A 15,380-nucleotide genomic window follows, 5' to 3' on the forward strand; every position below is an offset into this window, starting at 1 on the left:
CAACTGAATAAAGCTGTGCTTCAACCTTCTGTTCCAAATTACCATTTTTAAAAATGCAATTGGCTGTTCCGGCCTACTAAAGGTGTCTGTCTGCCCCTGCCTGGTGTTGTCCTCAACTGAATAAAGCTGAGCTTCTACCTTCTGCCTCTTATTAACTGCTGTTTTTTAAAAAAATTGGCTGTTCCGGCCTACTAAAGGTGTCTGTCTGCCCCTGCCTGGTGTTGTCCTCAACTGAACAAAGCTGAGCTTCCACATTCTGGCTTTCGCCCTATACTATCAGATATTAAACTGCATTTGGCCTACTAGTGTGGTTAGGCCCTTGAAACAGTGTCTGCTGCTCTTGGGTTTGCTACTCCACTGAACAAAGCAATGCCGCCTGTTTAGTCCTGTTAACAATTTTGAACTGCATTTAGCCTACTTTATTCTTTGGCCCTATATCTGTTTCCTCCTCATCCTGCCCATTGCCCAGCCACTGCTAGATGAGTCTGCTGGTACATTGACCTAGACCACTACATTCCCCTTATACTCTACACAGCCAGAATCTGACCCTGCTGAAAGTAAGGTTCCCCTTCCCGCATGTTATACCACCTTACACAGGGACAGAGAGGAAGGTGCAGATGAAAGTGCAGGTTCCTTCATCAGGTGGGGGGGCATACTCGTTGGCGACGTCACTGGCACAGGGCCCCTCAGAGTACGCAAAAGTGTCGCTGCTGGTGGGAGGCGCCCCCGCCATGCAAACACACCGCCGTACTTTGAGGGGCCCTGTGCCAGTGCCAATGCGAACGAGTGGGCCCCCCCTGCTTGCTCAGGATCACAGCACTTGCAACGTTGAAATACTTACCTTTCCCTGCAACACCGCCGTGACGTAGTCCGCATTTCCTGGGCCCACGAAAAACTTGAGCCAGCCCTACTCCCCCCACAACTTTTGCCAAATGACCCCCAATTCCCTATGCCCAACTATTATTATAAAGTTAATTAAGATTGACAAGCTTCAGAAACAAGAATGGATGTTTTTGGCATTAAAATGGGCACTGTAGGTGTTTTCCTGGCCTCCACTCACTGCCGACTATGCTTCCCCATTGACTTGCATTGGGTTTCGTGTTTCGGTCGATCCCCGACTTTTAGCGATAATCGGCCGACTGCACTCGACTCGACTCTGGACAAAATCGGGTTTCACAAAACCCGACTCGATCTTAAAAAAATGAAAGTCGCTCAACTCTACTGCCCACTTGATAGGGGTGATCAGTGGAAGCACAAGGCAGAGGAGGAGAAAGAAGTTGCCAACGCAGCTGGGGCACCGTCATCACTATAGAAGGGATGGTTAGCTTGGCAAAAATGTGTAAAACCTTACTCCGCACGTTGCAACATCCAACACCACCATCTGATCTGGTTCGTATTAGCAGGGTTTACATTTTACCTGTGTTGCAACTCAGTCGAGATTAATAGATTGTTTTTTTTTTTTACACACAGTACTCCCACAGACATAGGTGTAGAATATAAATATGGCAGATTATAATTATTTTTTATGCACACTACTCGCACAGACACAGCTGCACAGTAGACAGAGATACTTTTTGGCAAAATACAAACATACATTTTTTTAGCACAGTACTCCTAGAGACTTTATAAGCACAGTACTACCATAGGATTTTTGATACAGTACACACAGATGCTTTTTGGCATAGTACTTCCTCAGTCGTTCTTCGCTGCAGCCTTTCAATATATTTTATTAGACTGGCAAACCTAAACATGAAAACGGACATTCAGTAAAATGTCTGTGTTTGAGTTCAGTTCGCTCATCCTTAGTCACCATCAATAACTGCACTGTAATCTCTTATGTGTTCTGGTATCTACCACTATATGATCACTATATGGCAGTAATATGAGTGCTATGCCTCTGCATGAATGTGGGAACTCGGTCCGATATAAGACACATGACTTTATATATGGTCATTTCAAGTATTACCTACAAAAGATATTGGATTCCAAAAATCTGACTAATAAAATGGCTTTATTGTTTAAATGTTAAGTAAAATATAATTAAAACATTTCAAAGAGATTGTTAGTTATCATACTAGTTAAGAAAATGTATCGCAAACAGTGATCCAAAAAGTATTAATGATCAAATGAAGGAATGTAATTTATACTGTCATACATTCATTAGATGTACAAATAAAGTGCAAGTGCAATAATTAATAAATGACCAATACTACTAAAGTACATAGTACATTTATAAATAGATAATACATTCTATACCCCAAGAGACAGACTATGAATTTTACATACACACTATTCATGATTAATTATTAAAGTTTATAAATAAAATTCCTCTGCATCCTGTCCTTGTGCATTAAAGGGGTTTCCACTACTATGACAACCCCTACTCGATCTGAATGAGTTCCGCCTTGAAAATTAAAACACTTTCACTAACCTCCCATGCTGGTGCCTTTCCAGCGGTGTTGGAACATACATTCCTGGGGCTCATGAGCAATATGAGCCCTGTGCCCCCTCAGCGCTGGTGTCATTGTTCCCCCCTTCGGATGTATTAGTTATGAAGAAGAGTAGAAAGGCCAGCCAAAGCCCTGACTTTCTCTTGATTATGTACATGTTTGAAGGCAGAGATAGTGATGCCAAAGCTAATTGGGTGCAGGACTCAGGTGTCATAACAACCACATGCTTGGACATGTATATATACATAGCACATACACATGTATACACAGAGCACATCCACACACATATATATGTTCACAGAAATTATATACATACAGATACATGCTTACACAGAGCAGATACATACAGATATATGAACACACAGAGCACCCACATACAAACACGTGCATGTACGGGTACATGCAATGGGGGAAATAAGCATTTGATCTCTTGCTGATTTTGTAAGTTTGCCCACTGACAAAGACATGAACAGTCTATAATTTTAAGGGTAGGTTAATTTTAACAGTGAGAAAGAGAATATAAAAAATAAAATCCATAAAATCACATTGTATAAATTATATAAATTTATTTGCATTTTGCAGTGAGAAATAAGTATTTAATCCCCTACCAACCATTAAGAGTTCTGGCTCCTACAGACCAGTTAGACACTCCTAATCAATTCATTACCTGCATTAAAGACCACTGTCTAACATAGTCACTTTTATAAAAGACTCCTGTCCACAGACTCAATTAATCAGTCAGACTCTAACCTCTACAACATGGGCAAGACCAAAGAACTTTATAAGGATGTCAGGGACAAGATCATAGACCTGCGCAAAGCTGGAATGGGCTATAAAACCGTAAGTAAGATGCTGGGTGAGAAGGGGACAACTGTTGGTGCAATAGTAAGAAAATGGAAAAAATGCAAAATGACTATCAATCAACGTTGATCTGGGGCACCATGCAAAATCTCGCCTCGTGGCTTATTCTTGATCATGAGAAAGGTGAGAGATCAGCCTAAAACTACATGGGGGGACTTGTTAATGATCTCAAGGCAGCTGGAACCACAATCACAAAGAAAATCATTGCTAACACATGTCGTAAAGGTTTAAAATCCTGCAGTGCCCGCAAGGCCCCCTGCTCAAGAAGGCATATGTGCAGGCACTGAAGTTTGCCAATGAACACCTGGATGATTCTGTGTTTGATTGGGAGAAGGTGCTGTGGTGAGATGAAACAAAAATTGAGTTCTTTGGCATTTATTCAACTCGCCGTGTTTGGAAGAAGAGAAATGTTGCCCAAAGAACACCATCCCCACTGTCAAGCATGGAGGTGGAAACATTATGTTTTGGGCATGTTTCTTTGCTAAGGGCACAGGACTTCTTCCCCACATCAATGGGAGAATGGATGGAGCCACGTACCATAAAATTCTGAGTGACAAACTCCTTCATTCCGCCAGGACATTAAAATGGATCGTGGCTGGGTCTTCCAGCAAGACAATGACCCAAAACATATTTATTTTTTATATTCTATCTCTTAATGTTAAAATTAACCTACGCTTAAAATTATAGATTGTTCATGTCTTTGTCAGTGGGCAAACTTACAAAATTAGCAGGGGATAAAATACTTATTTTCTCCACTGTACATGCAGATGCATGCATACATGGAGCACATGCATACAAATGCATGTATTCACAGAGCACATACAAATGCATTTATACATAGAGCCTGTAATGCTGCTGCAGTGCAGTATAGCGCAACCTCCATCAGGGGATGCTGGTGAGGGAAGAGAGGTTGCACACACAGCGTAACTGAGCAGCAGCACAAGTACCACCAAGTGGTGAAAGAGTGGTCAGACGAACCGAGTCAAACCGTCAGGACAAGAAGCACCAGAAGTCATAGCAATGCACATGGTCAAATACAAGCCAGAAGTCAGAGCCAGATGGGAGCAGATATAACCGAGACGAGAGACAGTAAAACAGGTCAGAAGACAGGCCAGGTCACATACCAAAAGGTCCAAGAACAGGGAGGAAACACTAAGACAAAGCTGGGTGGCAGGAAAGGGAATTCATGGGAACAGAGTTAATGGGCAGAGGACAACACACGGTATCAAGGGGTCAGCTGCTCTAGCCTGGGAGCATGAACTATCACTGATATTGGTCTGCAGGCCACAGCAGACTGAAATAGCCACAGAGAACCCAAAACTTGGCAGAGACGGTTAACCCCCACGTAAGCAGACCGGGGAGAAAAAAACAAGTAACAAACCCCGGCATGGATAATGACAAAGCCCCTACATACAGACACATACATACATGGAGCACATACAAACTGATGCATTCATATTCAGAGTACATCCTTACAGACACATATACATGGAGCACTTACTGTACATACACAGATCACGTACATACAGAGACATGCTGCATACAAAGATCACATGTATACACAGATCACATACATAGAGACACACTGCATACATGTATCTCCACCATCCGTGGAAGGGGAGTACTCACTTGGCTGGTCGTTGAGGCATATGCTGGGACACTCAGGGTTAAAAAGTCCATACATTTATTTACATAAACCTCTCAGGTACTTGTTAACATGCAGCACCCCGTGAACCACCCTGCAACAGTTCGGCTCTACGGTACCCACGGACCTCATGGAGCCCTGGTGTGCCTAATATGGTTTAGTGTCTGTTGAGTGTCCATGACGACAGCACAGGTTCCCGGATACCTCTTATATCCCCAGAGGCGTCCTCTCCAGAGATATATCACAGGCCTTCTCACTGTGGCTCACACTAGCCAGCACTGCCACCCATGCACAAACACAGAGACTCCATCTTGGATGTTCAGGCACAATCTCTTGGGTGGAATATGTAGGTGACTGGACCCACCCATCTCTCCAAGTCACCTGGAAGCCTTCCCAATGTATAGTAACCCTGAGTAGTACTATAGATCTGCTGAGCAAAACAAGCCCAGGCTTCCATCCAAGGGCCACCCACCTCTGTGATACATAGCACTCATTAACCACATGGCCAGTCACCATACCACAATATATTATTATACTTACCAGTCTCCTCTTCTTCAGTTCTTTTTCTTTTTTTTATTAGGTTTAACAGTAGCAAAATAGATTTTCAAACATAGCTGTTAATATTAAATTTTAACTATAAAATAACAGTATTAGGAGGGTAGTAAAAAGAAGTCTAAGTTGTTGAGATAAAGGTATGAACAAAATTACAGGGTTCGTCAGTTCTTTTAAAGTCACTTACAGTACAGGACATATGCTGGCATCACGGTCACATGACTGTGATGTCAGCAAAGGTCCTTAAACAGGCTCAATGTTGGAAATTACATTAATAATGTAAAGCTATAATCAATATAATTTCTGCTCATCAGCTGGAGATACTAGGAGCCCCTAGGGAAGTGGCATCCCTGGGCAATTGCCCAGTTATTCCCCTAATGCCGTGCCTGCCTATAATACAAGCTGGATGTGAGCTTTGTGTATACCAAATAATGCTGATTTCACTTGTTCTTGTGTATCAGCACTGCTCCATAACTGCACGTATTTCCTCTTCATGTGTTTTCTTCCATATCTATATCCTGCTTCTTTGATCTCCACTGCAGATCTGTGTGCAACCCACTCAGCCTCCATCCTACTATCTCTAACACTCAGAGAAAGAAGAGGGGAGCAGAAGGGCATCAGAACCAGTAGCTCTGACAGACATCTTTGCACTCCTCTAGATAAAAAGACCTATAATCATCAGCAGCGAAATGGTAGAATTTTGTTTAATGACCTATTAAGTAAATTAAGTGTGAAAGTCTACATCAACTACATGAGAAAATATTTTTTACTACTTATCAAATTTTTGAGTCCTGAAAATTGATTCTTTAATTTTTCTGTCCCTTAGGATAAGAATGTTCATCATTCAAAACACTGTCGTGCTCATAACCTTGATTAATGTAGATTTTGCCATCTCCATGGGTCTTTATACAATTTCTATAACTTGTCGTTCCAATAGGTGGCCAATTTGCGTCCTGTTCCAAAACTGCATGTAACTTTTTATATTTGCTGCCTGGTTTCATCTTTAAGCATCTCTTCAAAGCCAACCAGAGAGCTCTGTTATCAAGAATGAATTCCTGAAAAGTAAGGATTAATAAGTGGACTGGTTAAAAGTATAAATACCAGATGCCATATATATTGAAAAGTAGCAAACAATGCAAGTAGATACAAGAAAACAGAAAACTTGTCTATGTAAGAATAAATAGATAAAATTATATATCATTCATTAGCGACTTTGACAAGGGATATATTGGGGTTGCTAGATGACTATTAGAGAACCTGCAAAACGACAGATGGTGTGGTGCGCTTCTGGCATACAATGGTCAAAAGCTAACTAACGTGGTATGAAAAAAAAAAAAAAATATATATATATATATATATATATATATATATATATATATACCCAACTCTAAAAGGCAACAATATTTTTTTGTGTCAATATTATATTTTAGCAAGATAATTGAAAATGATCAAATCTGCCAAGATGTGAATTTGCCAAATCGCTTGGATTTTACAGGGAAATTTAATTTGCAGCAAAGTAATTCTGTACTAATTGAATGTTCCTAGTTATGCTTTGGAGTATCTCCAGACTGCAGAGCTTAATTAAAGTAGGAAGTGAAAAAAAAAGTTATGCCTTATAACTCACCTGTCCCACCATTAATGCTGCCCACCGTCCGGTCCTTGGTGCCACTTCTATTCCACTTCTTCCACTGCAAATATTCTCTTTGGCTTGTTTACTCCATGTCCTGGCTTTCCGCTCAACTAGGTCTCGAACGTCACGGCATGCTGTGTGTTGCAGTGCACATTATTACATCACAATGTTATGATGTGCACCACCCGAGTGACCGAACAAAGCGCAATAACATCTGAGGTTGAGCCAGAAGCCTGGTCCTGGAGTGAAGAGGCCACAATAAATGTGTGCAACCAAAAGGAAAAGAAGAGACGCCAAGGATCAGACAGTAGGCTGCAGGGATAGCAGAACAGATGAGCAATAAAATCTGTATTCTTTTTTTTTAACCATTTGCCTAGCCCCCTTCAGTTCAGTAAAATGGTGGTTGCGAATTGAAGTAGTAAAGTGAATTGATATAAAAATAAATTTTCTGGAGAATATTTTTAAAAATAATATTCAAGGAGAATTCAATTCCACTCAAATAAATTTGCTCATCTCTAAAGATATGCATCCTGCGATACTGCAAAAATCCTTAGAGCTTGACAAGAATTGGGGGAAATTTGTTAGAGTGCTTACACCAGAAAACTGGCATAAACACCTAATCTCGACAGTTGTGCAAAAATATTGTGACTTTTGTCTTTTTCAAACCAATCCCATAAAGCTGCGCCAATACAGGGAAAGCATAACCGGGGCATGAACTTGCAGTGCAGTTTTTGTTGATTTCTGATTTCATGAGGTCGGTGATCTTCGCACCAAAGTCACATATCGTATGACGCTTTCAGCGCCATTTTTCAGCCAATGAAGGAGGACGCAGAGTGTGGGCAGCGTGATGACATAGGTCTCGGTCCCCACCATCTTAGAGAAGGGCATGACAGTGATTGGCTTGCTTTCTGCGGCATCACAGGGGCTATAAAGGGGTGTGCCGTCATCTTAATTCTGCCCATTGTTATGCTGTAAGAATCAGGCTGCACTCAGATGTCATCCGAGTGCAGTCCTATTGTGAGTATGACGATTCAAAGAGGAAAAAAGGAAAGTGGACCCTCTAGACCGCGATGACGAACCCCTCACGGACGAGCTGACCAGATAGACCGCCACTATACAGGGAGACTTAGGGCCAGGCCCGTGAGGGACTATCGCCATGGAAGCTGGAGGACCAGGATGGGAGAAGACCAAGAAGAGGCGAAGATAGTAGGACCACAGGATAGGTGAGTACTGCAAAGACACAGGACTGGTGGGTAAACTGCAGCAGTGCAGAGGTTGGCGGAGGAACTGAGGGAACGCAGAGGCTAGCAGGATACAGGAAAGACAGGATAAACCCAATGTCAGAGGGAAAAACGAACTTCACAGAGACTAAGAGCGGCCAGGAACACCTGAAGGAACAAATGATAACCAGGCACAGAGGGACGGCAGGAAGCAGTTTAAATACCCAAAGGCAGGGTAGCACTTCTGGGTAACAGACCTCCAGAACCATAGAGAGGACAATAAGGAAGACCGACTTCTGGGTACTAGTCCTCCAGGACCATAGAGGAGACGAAGAGGAGCGCCGACAGAAGATCAGAAGTGCACACACGCAGCACTGAACCTGGTATGCGCGCGCACGAGAAGCAGAGGCCGGGAGCGAGCGAGGAGGCGGCAGCAGCGGTATGATACCGATCTCGGCATAGGGAGAGGTTGCTGCAGATTCGTCAGAAGCAGGGATGGAAGTAGGAAGTAGGGAAGTAGGGAGGGAAGATTAACCCCCAAACCGCTTGTGCTGTAGCGATTTCCACTGTCCAAAACCACCTTTTGTTTGCAGGGACAGTGGAGGGTATATCTTTGTGCATCAGCTCTGTAGCTTATTAGGCTGCCTTATAAGGCTCACCGATAGCTGCATTGCTGTTTGCAGGCTGCTGTGCAAACCCACTGCTTTTTTAAAAGCAAAAATCCTGTTGCTCCTTTCTGCACAGTTCTTGTTTATTTGTCCACACTTTTGTGTGCAGCAGTCCTTTTTATTGCTGCCATACTTGTCCTGAGATTATTGTAGGGAGATTGAAATTGTACTACAGTCCTTGTATTTTTTCATAGATCTTCCAGCCACTTTCTGCCACTTATATTGTGTTGTGTTATACACTGGGCCTGAGTTTTGCTGCAGTCTCCCACACAAAAAAGGGAGATTTAAATTGCCACTAAGTGGATCTATGTCAGTTCTGTTTGTCGTATATCTGCAAGCCACGTTCTGCCACTTACATTGTGTAGTGTAATACACTGGGCCTGAGTTTTGCTGCAGTCTCCCACCCACAAAAGGGAGATTTAAATTGCCACTAAGTGTATCTACGTCAGTTCTGTTTGTCGTATATCTGCCAGCCACGTTCTGCCACTTACATTGTGTAGTGTAATACACTGGGCCTGAGTTTTGCTGCAGTCTCCCACCCAAAAAAGGGAGATTTAAATTGCCACTAAGTGGATCTACATCAGTTCTGTTTGTCGTATATCTGCCAGCCACGTTCTGCCACTTACATTGTGTAGTGTAATACACTGGGCCTGAATTGTGGTGCAGTCTCCCACCCAAAAAAGGGAGAATTAAATTGCCACTAAGTGGATCTACGTCAGTTCTGTTTGTCGTATATCTGCAAGCCACGTTCTGCCACTTACATTGTGTGGTGTAATACACTGGGCCTGAGTTTTGCTGCAGTCTCCCACACAAAAAAGCGAGATTTAAATTGCCACTAAGTGGATCTACGTCAGTTCAGTTTGTCGTATATCTGCCAGCCACGTTCTGCCACTTACATTGTGTGGTGTAATACACTGAGCCTGAGTTTTGCTGCAGTCTCCCACCCAAAAAAAGGGAGATTTAAATTCTCAAAAAGTTTAGATACACCTTCTACCTTGTTTTACAGTGCCATATAATGGTTGTTATTTTGGTTACATTTTCCCAAAAATGAGGGTCTGGTGGAAGAGGCCGTGGGCGGTCTTTGCCAGCTGATACTGATGGTGGTGGTGGTGGTGGTGGTGGTGGAGCATCTGGTGGTAGTGGGAAAAGCAAAATAGCACCTAAGGCTGGAGGTGTTGAGCCAGCGTCATCGTCTGGCTACACAAGGCCTCGAAGGCTCCCTTATCTTGGAGTAGGAAAACCGCTTTTAAAGCCAGAGCAGCAGGAAAAAGTTTTGGCTTGCTGACTCAGTCTCTAGCTCTTTTGCCTCCTTTTCTGACAGTTCAAAATATAAAAGCAGCCAGTCATCAGTGGATGCTCACGGTCAGGAACAAGTCGCTTCCTTGTGTCCTTCACCTACACCAAAAGTGAAGGATGTGTCAGGCGACACCACAGGTTACTCCATGGAGCTCTTTACACATACCGTGCCTGGGTTAGAAAGGGAAATTGTTAACAGCCCATTACAAGATGAATTGGACATGGAGTGCACTGATGCACAGCCACAGCTAGATTATTATGCTGTTCCATTGACTCAGATCACTACATTGCCCTCGCAGTGTACTGAGCCAGAAACTGACCCTGATGAGACTATGGTGCCCCATCCCAAACGCTATAGCACCTTACACGGTGACACAGAGAAAGGTGCACATGACATTGAAGAGGAGGTGATAGATGACCCAGTTGTTGACCCAGATTGGCAGCCATTGGGGGAAGAGGGTGCCACTGACAGTAGCTCAGAAGCAGAGGAGGATGATCCGCAGCAGCCATCAACATCAAGTCCTTCAGTGTTTTGAGGAATGCACACGGCTGGTAAGTGCAGACAACGCCATCATAAGCATGAGCATCCCACTAATGTGTCTGCTGATGCAAAGTTTGACGCACATTAGGGAGCAGGCATCTGCAGCCGAGGAGGAGGGAAGCCTTGATGACAGTCAGCCATTGTCTACTCAGGGAACTCTCCTGGACGAGGTGGTGGATGAAGAGGAGGAGGAGGATGATGGGGATGAATATTTATGGGAGGAGGATGCTTCTCAGGGGGCTATAGAAACTGGTGGCGTTGCAAGGTCAGGTACAGGGATTTTGCGGGAGACAAGTGATATTGATTTGCAAGAAAGTGCTCCTCAACCCAGCACAAGCAGTGAATTGACACCTGGAACATTGGCCCACATGGCTGAGTATGCCTTGTGTATCCTAAAAAGGGACCCCCGCATTATCAAAATGATGACCGATGATGATTACTGGTTGGCCTGCCTCCTGGATCCACGATATAAGGGAAAATTACAAAATATCATGCCACATGAGAACCTTGAGCAAATATTGGCTACCAAACAAGCAACTCTTGTAGACCGTTTGGTTCAGGCATTCCCAGCACAAAGCGTCGGTGATGGTTCTCACACAAGCTGTAGGGGGCAACATGGCAGAGGTGTTAGAGGTGCACAAATCAGAGGTGGCATTGGACAGAGTGGTTTTATGACTAGGTTGTGCAGTGATTTCGCAATGACCGCAGACACGACAGGTACTGCTGCATCGATTCAAAGTGAGAGGAGACAGCATTTGTCCAGTATGGTTACAAACTACTTTTCCGCCCTTATCGATGTTCTCCCTCACAGGTCATTCCCCTTTGATTACTGGGCATCTAACATAGACACCTGGCCTGAATTGGCAGAATATGCATTACAGGAGCTCGCTTGCCCTGCTGCTAGTGTGCTATCAGAAAGAGTCTTCAGTGCTGCTGGTTCAATACTGACCAAAAAAAGGACTCGTCTGGCTACCCAAAATGTTGATGATCTAGCCTTCATTAAAATGAACCAATCATGGATTTCAAATTATTTTGCCCCACCTTCCCCTGCTGACACCTAGCTTGCCTGAAAAATGTCTTGGTTTTGGCCTCCTCTTACTGACTGCTCCAATTCCTCCATTTGCAGCTGCTGAATGTACACCATAGGCCATTTTTTTACCTCCCTAAATGGGCTGACTCCCCCCACAGGGCCGTGGTCACCACCTGGCGCAAGCACCCGTGCAAGTGCCGTTTGCCTGGACAGGTGGGTGTGCCCACTCTTGGGCGACGGCACTGGCACAGGGTCCCTCATAGTACAATGAAGTGTCTCTGACGGTGGTGGTGCACAACCAACGTCAGACACACCGTCGTAATATGAGGGGCCCTGTGCCAGTACCGCCGCCCACGAGAGAGTGTTCCCCCCAGGTTGAACAGTGCTCTACCACTTGCAAAACTTACCTCTCCCTGCTCCACCACAGTGTAGTCTGTGCTGCTAAATCCTTCACTGACACTGCCAATACAAATTTGTTCAAATGATAGATGATAGTAAAAATATACAGGGGCCTTGGCCTCCATTTAGACCAGTTAATACTTTACGCCAACTACCACTGTCTGCTACTCTGCAGAGGAGCCCACCCCTGTACCTAGCTATGCCACCTGTTTATTTATGAACATTTTTTTGGCAGACATTTAGCTCACTTTATTATTTTGGCCTACTAACTGTGTCAGCCACTCCTTACAGTTGTCCTCCACTGAACAAAGCTATGCCGACTGTGTACTCCTGTAACCAATTTTGAACTGCATTTAGCCTACTTTTTTTATTTTAGGCCTACTACGTGTGTCTGTCTGCGCCACTCAATACAGCTGTCCTCCACTGAACAAAGCTATTCCGCCTGTGTACTCCTGTAACCAATTTTGAACTGCATTTAGCCTACTTTTTTATTTTAGGCCTACTAAGTCTGTCTGCGCCACTCCTTACAGTTGACCTCCACTGAACAAAGCTATGCCACCTGTGTACTCCTGTAACCAATTTTGAACTGCATTTAGCCTACTTTTTTATTTTAGGCCTACTACATGTGTCTGTCTGCGCCACTCAATACAGCTGTCCTCCACTGAACAAAGCTATTCCGCCTGTGTACTCCTGTAACCAATTTTGAACTGCATTTAGCCTACTTTTTTATTTTAGGCTTACTAAGTCTGTCTGTACCACTCCTTACAGTTGACCACCACTGAACAAAGCTAAGCCGCCTGTGTACTCCTGTAACCAATTTTGAACTGCATTTAGCCTACTGTTTTATTTTAGGCCTACTAAGTCTGTCTGTGCCAATCCTTACAGTTGACCTCCACTGAACAAAGCTATGCCGCCGGTTTAGTCCTGTTACCAGTTTTGAACTGCATTTAGCCTACTTATTTGGGCGTACTAACTGTGTCTGCCTCCCATTACAGTTGTCCTCCTCCACTGCACACAGCAATGCCGCCTGTTTAGTCCTGTTACCAATTTTGAACTGCATTTAGCCTACTTTAATATTTGGGCCTACTAACTGTGTCTGCCACTCATTACAGTTGTCCTCCACTGAACAAAGCTATGCCGCCTGTTTACTCCTGTAACCAATTTTGAACTGCATTTAGCCTACTTTTCTTATTTTAGGCCTACTACGTGTGTCTGTCTGTGCCACTCAATACAGCTGTCCTCCACTGAACAAAGCTATGCCATCTGTGTATTCCTGTAACCAATTTTGAACTGCATTTAGCCTACTTTTTTTATTTTAGGCCTACTAAGTCTGTCTGTGCCACTCCTTACAGTTGACCTCCACTGAACAAAGCTATGCCGCCTGTGTACTCCTGTAACCAATTTTGAACTGCATTTAGCCTACTTATTTGGGCCTACTAACTGTGTCTGCCTCCCATTACAGTTGTCCTCCTCCACTGAACAAAGCTATGCCGCCTGTTTAGTCCTGTTACCAGTTTTGAACTGCATTTAGCCTACTTATTTGGGCCTACTAACTGTGTCTGCTGTTGTGAATTCTGCTTTTGGGCTCCCTCCTGTGGTTGTAGGTGGTAATGCAGTTGCCCCTGAGTTGCAGTCCTGGTCAGGTGTATCTGCTGATTGCAGATCTGACTGGGGTATTTAGGCGTGCAGGATTCATTACTCCTTGCCAGTTGTCAATTGTTGTTGGGAGGTGTAGGACCTCTGCCTGGTTCCTCCTGCCTTTCTGCCAAATCAGCAAAGATAAGTGTCTGGTTCTTTTTCCCTGTGGCACACATGTTGTGTGCTTCACAATTCAGTGCTATTCTTTGTGTTTTCTTGTCCAGCTTAGATTGTGTCAGTATTTTCTCAGTCTTGCTGGATTCTCTGGAGTGGCAGATATACATTCCATGTCTTTAGTTAGATTGTGGAACTTTTTGTATTATCTGCTGTGGATATTTTTGGAAGGGTTTTAATACTGACCGCCTAGTTATCTGTCCTATCCTTTCCTATTTAGCTAGAGTGGCCTCTTTTGCTAAATCCTGTTTTCTACCTGTGTGTGTCTATTCTTCTCCTACTCACAGTCATTATTCGTGGGGGGCTGCCTATCCTTTGGGGGTCTGCTCTGATCCAAGATAGCATTCCCATTTCCATCTATAGGGGTATTTTGTCCTCTGGCTGTGTCGAGGTGTCTAGGGAGTGTTAGGCACACCCCACGGCTACTTCTAGTTGCGGTGTTAGTTCAGGATTGCGGTCAGTACAGGTTCCACCGACTCCAGAGAAAGTTTCATGCGGCTCCAAGGTCACCAGATCATAACAGTACAACTGGCCCATAATGAGTTAAATGCATCTCAGAAGAAGGGAAGAAAAGTGTTGAGCCATTTTTTTTTCTGCAGTCTGTTTTGTATTTTTTTCCCTCTTTATTTATGGGTGGCTGAGGAGTCTTGTGCCAGCATGGATGTTCAGGAATTAGCTTCTCGTGTAGACCAGCTTGCTGCTAGGGTACAGGGTATTTCTGATTATATTGTTCAGACTCCAGCTTTAGAACCAAAGATTCCTACTCCTGATTTGTTTTTTGGTGATATTTCCAAATTTTGGGGGTTTAAAAAGAATTGTAAATTGTTTTTTGCTCTGAGATTGCGATCCTCCGGTGATTCCATTCAGCAGGTTAAAATTGTCATCTCCCTGCTGCGTGGTGATCCACATGATTGGGCATTTTCCCTGGAATCTGGGAATCCGGCCTTGCTTAATGTAGATTCCTTTTTTCAGGCTTTAGGTTTATTATATGATGAACCTAATTCTGTGGATCAAGCAGAGGAAACTTTGTTGGCCCTGTCTCAGGGTCAAGAGGCAGCAGAATTGTTTTGTCAGAAATTTAGAAAATGGTGTGTGTTGACTAAATGGAATGATGATGCTTTGGCGGCAATTTTCAGAAAGGGTCTTTCTGAATCCGTTAAAGATGTTATGGTGGGGTTTCCCACGCCTTCCGGTCTGAGTGATTCTATGTCTCTGGCCATTCAGATTGATCGGCGCTTGCGGGAGCGTAGAACTGTGCGTGCTGTGGCGTCGTCCT

General features: G+C 43.8%; 1 protein-coding gene across 1 annotated transcript in view; it reads right to left on the bottom strand.

Moving 5' to 3' along the window:
- Positions 1-6,297: 6,297 nt before the first annotated feature.
- The window catches only part of LOC143808075 (putative cation-transporting ATPase 13A4), a 226,731-nt gene continuing 217,648 nt past the window's right edge, over positions 6,298-15,380 (bottom strand). The window contains exon 31 of the mRNA XM_077290332.1: positions 6,298-6,563. Within this exon, the coding sequence (XP_077146447.1) occupies positions 6,315-6,563 (249 nt within the window). The 3' untranslated portion in view covers positions 6,298-6,314. The remainder of the gene's footprint in view (positions 6,564-15,380) is intronic.

The sequence above is a fragment of the Ranitomeya variabilis genome, chromosome 2 (genome assembly GCF_051348905.1).
Source record: "Ranitomeya variabilis isolate aRanVar5 chromosome 2, aRanVar5.hap1, whole genome shotgun sequence".
NCBI classification, from domain to species: Eukaryota; Metazoa; Chordata; class Amphibia; order Anura; family Dendrobatidae; genus Ranitomeya; species Ranitomeya variabilis.